The 10268-nt window shown below is 40.8% G+C and overlaps 1 protein-coding gene across 2 annotated transcripts in view; it reads left to right on the forward strand.

Annotated features, from left to right (window-relative positions):
• The window catches only part of LOC131329177 (uncharacterized methyltransferase At1g78140, chloroplastic), a 28856-nt gene extending 19486 nt beyond the window's left edge, over positions 1-9370 (forward strand). For both annotated transcript variants that reach the window (XM_058362259.1, XM_058362260.1), the window contains exons 8-9: positions 72-179; positions 8954-9370. In XM_058362259.1, the coding sequence (XP_058218242.1) occupies positions 72-179; positions 8954-9094 (249 nt within the window). In that variant the 3' untranslated portion in view covers positions 9095-9370. The remainder of the gene's footprint in view (positions 1-71; positions 180-8953) is intronic.
• Positions 9371-10268: the final 898 nt, after the last annotated feature.

Consider the following 10268-nt stretch of genomic DNA (forward strand, 5'->3'; position numbering starts at 1 on the left):
ATAACCTTAATCGTTTTTGGTTCCCATTCTACGTCTTTCTCTTCTTTACAAATTAACATATGGCTTTACAGGTGGCTGAGATAAGTCGAGTTTTAAGGCCTGGAGGTGTTTTTGTTGCTACCACCTACATTCTGGATGGTCCTTATTCTGCACTGCCACTTTTGAGGCCTCTGCGTCAGGTAGGTTTCTTCAACTTGAAAATGCTTTACCTTTTTGTGCGTTATTCCACAAAATAACGAAGTGAAAATAAGGGCTTGATTCTTGTAGTTTCCCCCCTTATTGTTCCTGTATCAAGCCCCCCTGGAAGCTGATTTTTAGTGGTTTTCGTTTTTGGTAGCTTAAATTTTATTAAGCAACCGATTACAGGAGCAAAGGGGCTCCCCAGAAATTGTCCACAAACAATAGCAGTTGTAAGACCATAAGCCTAAACCGAGATATGAAAGGAAAAGTCCAGCTAAAGACTGAGATACAAAAGGAAGATTCCAGCTTAAGACTAAGAATTGCTTTTTTTTTTTTTTGATAATGACAACGAAACTAAAGACAGAAAATTAGAAACAAAACTTTTCGATGGTTCTGAGAATAGTTTATGAAAAATCCTCCAATGAATACACAATAGCCTATTTTCATCAGTCTTCCGTATCTGCCAAGAAGTGATGCATGCCCTGATCTCAGACTCAATTCTGCAATCTGTCTTTTGTTATCAGACTTTATTAAATAGTTTTTTGTTGTTCAGTGGTTTCATTTTAAATTTTTTATGGGGTAAATTAAATTTTATTGACAAACCCAGATACACAGCACAGGAGCATACCCCAGAATACAAGAAAACCTTCAAAAAGTAAAAACAAGGATCAATCTAGTATCCTAAGGCAACAACCTGTCCACTAGGAAACTAGAAAGCAACCAAAACAAAGAAAGAGCAACAGATTATAGAGCAAACAAATTACATCTGACCAAATATTCTAGCTTGAAAACTCCATTTTGAACATATGGCCAGATTGCTAGTTGTCTTCTTAATCTGTCTCCAAGCACTAACACATACCCTGGTATCAGTCATCACTGATCTCTCCAACTGCTAGACCTGCACTCCATATCCTTGAAAAATTCTTCTATTGCGCTCCCCCTAATGGGGTAGATAAGGGCAGGCAATGAGATTTTAGACACCAAGCTAGAGGTGTCAAACGTGCGTGTCGTGCCGTGCCGTGCCATTCAACTTCCGTGCCAACCGTGCTTCGTGCCGTGCCGTGCCGTGCCCGTTTACTTAAATCGTTTCGTGCCGTGCCGTGCTATTTTCAATCGTGTCGTGCCGTGCCGCGCCCATTTACTTAAATCGTGTCCTGTCGTGCCGTGCCGGGCCGGGCCCATTTACTTAAATCGTGTCGTGCTGTGCCGACCCGTTTTTTAATAGTGTCTTGTCGTGCCGTTTTTCAATCATGTCGTGCCAGGCTGGGCCCATTTACTTAAATCGTGTCGTGCCGTGCTGGCCCGTTTTTTAATCTTGTAGTGCCATTTTCAATCGTGCCGACTGGGCCCATTTACTTAAATCGTGTCGTGCCATGTTGACCCATTTTTTAATCGTGTCGTGCTTCGTGACGTGCCCGTTTTACTTGATTGCCGTTTTTAATCGTGTTGTGCCCATTTAGAGGTGTCAAACGGGCCGTGCTTCAAACCCAAGTTCCATAGGACTTGGGTTTGAATCACATGGAGGTTTTTTTTCTTTAAAATTAGTTTTTTCCTTATTTATTTTTAGTTGTTCCAATTTAAAAGCTTATTTTTTTATAAATTATGAAACTAAAATGCCTTGTTTTGTAATTAAATTTTTTGTCTTTTAATCACATTATATTCATGAGTCACAAGTCAAATTAATAACTTTTTTCCCGTGCCTTGTGTTGTGCCCGGCTAGAACCGTGTCGTGTTGTGCCCAGCCAAAACCATGTCGTGCCGTGCCCATTCAACTACCGTGTCGGGCCCGTGCCGAGCTAGAACCGTGTCGTGCCGTGCCGTGCCCATTCAACTACCGTGTCGTGCCGTGCCGTGCCAGGCCAACTTCCGTGCCGTGCCCGTGCCGTGCCTGCCCACTTCCGTGCCCTGTGCCAGTCTGCGTGCCCACTAAAACCGTGCCGTGTCATGCCGTGCCAGGGCACGACCGTGCCCGTGCCCGTGCCGTGCCACATTTAACCGTGTCGTGCCCGTGTCGTGCCGTGTCGGCCCGACCCGTTTGACACCCCTACACCAAGCAAGAAAACTGGTCACCATTACCATACTGAACCATCCATCCAATAACCTGAGACAGCTCATCAAAAGGACAGCAAGGGTTTTGACTGCTTTGGATAGATCTCCACAGTTGAGAAGAATAAGCACACTGAGAGAACAGATGTCCATGAGTTTCAGTTGACTATTGGCAGAGCACACACTGGGCATCCCTAATCACTCCCCATTTTTGGAGCCTATCTCTTGTGGAAAGTCTGCCCAAGACAGCCATTCACTGTATGAGGGACCACCGAGGTACGGCATGCTTCAACCAAATGACTTTGGACCAAGGAACTGAGGGTTGAGGATTCGTAAAAGCATTCCATGCAGACTCTATAGACGTGGGAAATCCATGTAGTCAGTGGACTCAAATCTGAACAAGACACAAGGGTTGGTGCCGGAGAAGATTTTAGAGGTAAACTGTTTTCAGGCATTGAAGCAAGGGTATAGAGCAGGGTTGAGATTGGGTTTACCGACGGTTTTGACGAAGAGACATGGACTGAATCAACCATTTGCTGAACTACTTTTTGTTTAGTAGAAGAGGGAGTTGATGAGGAGGGGGTAGGTGGAGGCGAACGAACCACCAGTTGGCGAGTTGGTTTTCTTTGGGGCTTTAGATAGGGCAATTTAGGTGGAGAGAGTCTTTTAGGTGGATGAGGGATCGATAAGAATGCCGAATAACCGAACATGCTTGACTCACCAATGTCTGGATGGGCGGAGAAAGTCAAAGGCTGAGACATGGGGGGATAAGTGGGAAAGTTTGGCTGAGAAGAAGAGGAAAACAGATCAAAGGAGCTTTGTGGCTGAGAGTGTTGCTGGGCTTGAAGGATTGAAGTTGTATTTTCAATGCTTCATTTTAGCATATCCTTTTAATAACAGGCTGCTGAAAATGTTTGATTAGCGTATGCCATCTGGAGAAGTTCATGATGAATAGACTGAATTTTCTGCTGCAAATCATGGATTTTCTCTGATACCACAAATGCAAACACAAAGTAGGTACAAATACAAAATAGGGAATAAGGATATCTCGAAACACTCCAGAATTTTATTATTAAGGCAAGTCTGATTACAATCTTGAAGGGCCTCTCCTTCTATAGACATAAGGAGAAGCATAGCTTCACAACAAAATAAGTATAACAGCGGAAGCAGCATGTCCAACAATTCCTCGGGACTTCCATCACTAGGAGTCCCACCACCACCACCACCATTTCCAAGAGATGGGTTGCCTCCAACCACATTGTTTCCACCATCATTTGGGTCACGATGGGCATCCAAGAATAAGCAGAACCAAATTAAAATTAAACAACCTACAAAAAAAAGAATCCAATATACAATAATACCATACTTCATCCTTCTTTTCCTTCTTTAGTATAATCAATCCATGTGTGAAAAATTGGTTTGCAAAGAAGTTATACATTCCAAAAGCAAATGAGGGAATGAAGACTTGAAAGATTGACAAAACAGATGAAACTCCATAGCCAAAGACAACAATGGAATACCATGTGTGGAATCATAGTTAACTGATGATATGCATGGATGGGTATCAATAACAACAAAACCATTGTTGTTCCAATCATTTTACCAAGAAACTGCGGGGGGTTGTTGAGCAAATCATGAATGGCCACCCGATACCAAGCAAGTGTAACATATATACCCCACTCCAGTAAACCACACAACAAACATAGACACAGTTGCTTGTGTAGCATGGTGGTGCACTATTAGATAACCAAGAATAAGGCCTACAGAACTGCAAATATGTAGGATAATCCAAAAGATGACATGAGGCGAGTCTCTTTTTACCGTAGAGTTTTGGGTGGGATGTTGAATGCCAATCGATATGTTGTGAACACTTGAGACAGAAGTTTCACCTTTTTCTCCAGTAGCGGAGGCAATGATTGGGGGCTCGAGAGACTGGTTTACTAAGGCACCTTGGGCTTGTGAAATGATTCTTCCTGCAAATAAGGAGGAAAATCAAACAAACACATCCTAAGTAAGATTCCTGCAAATAAAGAGGAAAATCATACAAACACATCCTAAGTAAGATGCCCAATTATATGGGGAAGAGAGGTTTAAGCCTCTTACAAGGAGTTGACCCATGGTGAAATTTAGAAATCCAAAGTCATTCTTAGGTTTTATTTGAACACTCCAAAAAAGTTGAGTGGATATTATGAAACCAAAAGTTACTCCCGCAAATGTCACTTTAAGAGCAGTAGAGGTGTGATCTTGAACTAAAGTTCTATAACCAACCATCTTTCTGGTTCAAAGGAGAGAACATATGACTTAAAACGTAACATGTGACTCCAAGGAGACCACATGAAACATAACTTCCTAAACTGGCAATAGAGGGGATTTATAGAGGATTTTCACTAGTTAGGAAACCCTACTTGCTTTTTCTGGTTCACCTCTAAGTCTAAGATACTCCTCCCTCTTTGTGCAATGTGCATGCCTCCAAGGCTGTTTCACCAAGGTCGGATTCTCTTTCTCTCTCTCTCTCTCTCTCTCTCTCTCTCTCTCTCCCTCTCTCTGTATATATATGTGACTTAAGTTGCACCACTAAAGTAAGAAAATAGCTTCAATTTAATCCTCTATGAATCCCCCTACAACGATTCTCTATAGTTTAGCCCTCTGCCTTCAAAACAAATGGCAACAACCACTCCACCTCAAGTGTTTTCAAACAAATTCTACAATGTTCTCACTAACTTCATCGAAACAGTGACCAACATGTCCAACGTTGTCACCACCCAAAGACAAATCTATGAATTTAACTTACCCTTGAATAAAATTTCTTCAAACTAAACCCTTTACTCATTCTCATAGCCTTTCTTATCTCTACCTTACTCATTCTCATAGCCTTTCTTACTTCTACCTTATCATGTTCTTTCCTTGAAGAAACCCAGCTTTAACAATCATTTTTTGGGAGAAGTTATGTTTTAAGCCACATGTTATGTTTTGAGTAATATGTTCTCTCATTTGAACGAGAAAGATGGTTGGTTACTGAACCTTAGTTGAAGACCACACTTCTACTGCTCTTGAAGTGACATTTGCGGAGTAATTTTTGGTTTCATAATATCCACTCAACTTATTTCCGTTGAGACTACGTGGCATGCGTTCGGGGTCTTATGCTCAGTTTTCATTTTCCTCTTAGACAAGTATCCTACTCATGAAACCTAAGAATGACTTTGGATTTCTAAGTTTCACGACGGGTCAACTCCTTGTAAGAGGCTTAAACCTGTCTTCACCATATAATTGGGCATCTTACTTAGGATGTGTTTGGAATTTTGTATGATTTTTCTCCGTTATTTGGCGGAAGAATCATTTTCACAGGCCAAAGGTGCCTCGGTAAACCAATATTTCGAGCCCCCAGTCATTGTTTCTGCTATTGGAGAAGAGGGTGAAACTTCTATCTCAAGTGTTCACAACATATCGATTGTTGTTCAACATCCCACCCAAAACTCTATAGTAAAAAGAGTCTCGCCTTATGTCATCTTTTGGATTATCCTATAGATTGGCAGTTCTGTGGGTTTTATTCTTGGTTATTTAACATTGCACCACCATACAATACAAGCAACTGTGTCTATGTTTGTTGTGTGGCCTATTGGAGTGGCTATATATGTTACACTTGCTTGGTATCGGGTGGCCGTTCAGGCTTTGCTCAACAACCTCATGCGATTCCTTGGTAAAACAATTGGAACAACAATGGTTTTGTTATTGATACCCATCCATGCATATCATCAGTTAGATATGCTCCACCCATGGTATTCCATTGTTGTCTTTGGCTGTGGGGTTTTATCTGTTTTGTCAAATTTTCAAGTCTTCATTCCCTCATTTGATTTTGGAATGTATAACTTCTCCGTAAACCAATTTTTCACACATGGGCTGATTATATTAAAAAAGGATGAAGTATGGTATTATAATTGTTGGTATACTGGATTTTTATGTGTAGGTTGTTTAATTTTAATTTGGTTCTGGTTGTTCTTGGATGCCCATCGTGACCCAAGTGATGGTGAAAACAATGTGGTTGGAGGCAACCCATCTCTTGGCAGAGGAATTGGACATGCTGCTACCCCTGAAGGAGTTGAACATGCCGCTCTCATTGCAAGAGTCGAACATGCTTCTCCCATTGATGAAATAGTTGAAGAGGGGGAGTTTTGATAGCGGATTGGGCTGGTGATGATTTAGCGTAGGTTAGGGTTTTGTTTTGCTTTGGGTTTGAGGTGCTTTGTGGGCGGGTCAGCAGCAAGGTTCTTGGTTGATTTGCAAGTGGTTGATGGAGGTGATTGGAGGAAAGGTTCTGTGGTTTTGGTGGCAGCTATTTCTGAGGCAAGGGTGTTGTCATGGAGGAGAGGTTTCATTCAGTTGCAGTTTAGAGGGGCAATGTGGTTCTGATGGCAGCACGACGGGAGCGGATGAAGCTTGTGCAGATCTGGGGCAGCAACAGGGGTTTGTTCCCTAGGTTCTGGTGGCGGCACCTTGGCGGTCATCAGGGAGGAGCATCGGTGTCACGTTGGGGCAGCAACAGGGGCAGGTTCCTCAGGTTTTGGCAGTGGTTTGGATGTTCTTTCCCGTTGGGTGGTGTTTTAGGCATGGGGGTTTTGGTTTTTTAGGTGGTTTTGGGTGTTGTCAGGGAGGAGCATCGGTGTCATGTTGGGGCAGCAACAGGGGCAGGTTCCTCGGGTTCCGGCAGTGGTTTGGATGTTCTTTCCGGTTGGGTGGTGTTTTAGGCATGGGGGTTTTGGTTTTTTAGGTGTTGTTTGGTCTCGGACCAACGTTTGGGTCTTGGGTAGTTTTGGAGATTAAGTAATTTTAATTTCCATTTGCCCTTGTCCTTTTAATCTTTGTAATCTTGCGGAGATTAATAAAATTTTCTTTTGCCGATCAAAAAAAAAAAAAAATAGTTGAGGATAGAGATGAAATAGTTGGGGAGAGTGATCAAGTTGCCGATGGGAGGAGTATTGTGGGAAATCTCGATCAACGAAATATTGATTGAAAAGACGACAAAGTTGGAAGATCCAGCCACATATCAGAACTCTCCCCTGGTGCTTTTCAGCTTGTTTGGGAGATGCTCTGGAGTAGCTCGCAGCACCTAATGCTATTGGGGTGTGGCAGCTTTGGTGGTTTTCCTTTTTTGGTTGTTTCTAGTGTTGAGGCTCTGAATGCTTGTGATGACGGACTAGGAATGTCTACAAGCTTTGGGTGCTATATGTTTGCTTTTGTAGCTTTTCTTTCAACATTTGGTTGGATGGTTTTTGGCTTTGGCCTAACACTTTGTCTCATGGTTATGTCATGAAACATCTGTTTTGCCTTTATCCTTTTATCCTTGATGAACCCATTGTCGAGTTTATATATTTATATATTTTTGCTGATAAAAGAAAAATCTGATATCTTTTCTAGATGAACTCAGCAAACTCTTAGTCGCTTATAGCATCTCCAACACTACTAGGCAATTTAACTAGCCAAAAGTACAAAAAAAGAAAAAAGAAAAAAGAGTACACTCTTTAGTTTGCCTATCCACTTTTTCACATATGCATTCCAATACTACTCTATCGTATCTATCCAATAAAACTAACTTAACCGACTTGCAAATGTTGGGTTCCTCAGTTATGGTAAACCAGAAGTTCAACCCTCGAAACACAACACAACAAAAGAAGATCTAGGGTGAATACATCATGAACAGCCGCAGATTCAATTATTTGTATCATGGCAGATATCATACAGAGCTAAAGAAGATAATAATCAAACACCAAAAGAATTGAGAATCATGATTCATGTGCACATCAACACTAGTCAAAATAATGGAAATGGGAATCAAACACCAAAAGAATTGGTCAACAAAAGATTGGCCCAAAATGGGAGACTTGAGATAAAACACTTTCGTGGGGGAGGACTGAAATCAAACACCAAAACCCAACTGAACACTTTCATGAGAGATTCACTGTTTAATTTGAAATTAAAACCACATTATACGAAACAAGCTATGCTCAATCAGTTTCAATTCAAAGTCAGAGTCGAAGACCAAATAAACACAAACAATTGATCCTTACAGCACACAAAACCCAGTCTGAGATTGGGCAAAAACAGGAACATCCAAAAAACGCAAATAAAACCCACTTTGAAAAAGCCCTTCTTTTTTTTGTAACTGGATGTCCGCATTGGCATCAGAGGCGGACAATTGCTATACAATTGAGAAATATGTACAGGCTAGGGCTCGATTCAGTGAGTCAAGTAGTTTGGCAATCGCAATCCAAAAACCTAGGGTCCCGATTCGAAGCCGAAACTGAAGCCGAAGGGGATAAGCTCTGAAACGATGACGGTTTGGGAGAAGAGAAGTGATCTCCTTGTCTTAACCCTCTTTTCCCAAGAAAGTAACCTACTCGCTCCCCATTGATGACAACGGAGAACATAGCAGTGGAGGCACCCTGTCTTGCCCAGTTTATGAACTTAGCAGGGAATTCCATGATCTTCATGACTTCGTTTCATTTTTATTGTTTTCAAATAAAACGAATTTACTTTTTCCACACTCAATCTCAGAGTACCCTATTTACTTGAAACTTCCATTTTCACTTTCACTACCCTTTGTCCATGCTGCGGGCTGCAGCGCTAGAGAACAGCAAAACACTTGCTCAAGCATTGATTTTTGAGTTTTTTCAAGATACAGATTTTTTATTCGTCGTTGACAATGGGTAATTAATTGTGTTTCTCATTGTAGAATATTGGGCAAATCTCTGGCAGCCATATCTTCCTAGATGAACGTGAACTCAAAGATCTTTGCGATGCCTGTGGTCTTGTGGGTTTTACATGCACCAGAAATAGACGTTTTGTGATGATTTCTGCCACAAAACCGAGTTAAGCATTCAGTTTTCTTCTGTTGGTTTTATTTGTTGTTTTTGTACTTTCGGACCGGTAGTGTCCGCTTTATTGTATTGTATTTTTCTTTTTGTTATATATAAATCAAGTTTAATTCTGGTAAAAAAAAAACACACCACAGGCAATGTTTATTATTATTTTTTTTTCGGTTCATGGTGTACTACTCTGGAGGACAAAACATTCTTGATGTATATAGAGAGAAAAACTTACCCAAATATTTATTAAAATGAGATTATTCTACCGTCCTTAAAATATAAAATCTTGAATCTTCCTGCCGTGTGTTGCTATTTACTCATATCATGACTAGTTGTGCCTCAAGACGGTGCTGTTTCGCTTCATTTTATTTGTTTTAAACCCAAGGCTTCCAAATAGGAGTGATCAACGAGCAAAATGAGTCGGGCAGGAAGTTGATCAAGTTTGGTTTGAAAATTTAAGGAAATTTAAAAATAAGCTTAGGTTTTTTATAAGACGAGCCGATCTTAAATGAGCTTTAATCAAGCCAAACACGAGTTGATCTCGAGTAGTTTTAATTATTTGTACATAGTGATCCGTACAAGCCAAGTAGTAGTTCTTTTTTTCTTTTCTTTTTCCCGTAAATTGAGCCTAGTAGTAGCTTGTTCAAGCTTGGATTGAAATCTGAATGAACTTCAAAAAAAATTGTTAAAACTTGGTTTGTTATTATGTAACAAACCAATCTTGAACAAGCTTTCAATGAACGAACGCGAACTTAAACTTGAGTAGCTTGGTTTGTTTAGCCACCCTACTCCCAAATGACGCTATAGTTTTAGGCGCAACCAACCTTGCTATGAGGTTTCTCACAGCAGGGTTGACCCTGAATCCAGTTGAAAAAGAGGTTGATCAGAATTGCTCTTCCGAGGATTCTACTGCTCGCATTTTGGAGGTAATGGATTCCCATATCCTGAAGCTAGGATGGAGTAATTAATGGTGTAATTTCGTTTATTTCATTAGAGGCTACTTTTAGGACCTCATAATTAATTATTTGGTTATGTAAGTGGAATGACTACATAATGCCGTAAATCATTGGGGACCAAATCCCAGAGGCAACTTGTCAAAAAGAATGATAATCCTTGTGAATCGCATCATCAAAATTACTTGAAAATTAAGTAAACTCTTTTATCTTGTCATCACAAAGAGAA

This window comes from Rhododendron vialii, chromosome 6a (assembly GCF_030253575.1).
Source record: "Rhododendron vialii isolate Sample 1 chromosome 6a, ASM3025357v1".
Classification (NCBI taxonomy): Eukaryota; Viridiplantae; Streptophyta; class Magnoliopsida; order Ericales; family Ericaceae; genus Rhododendron; species Rhododendron vialii.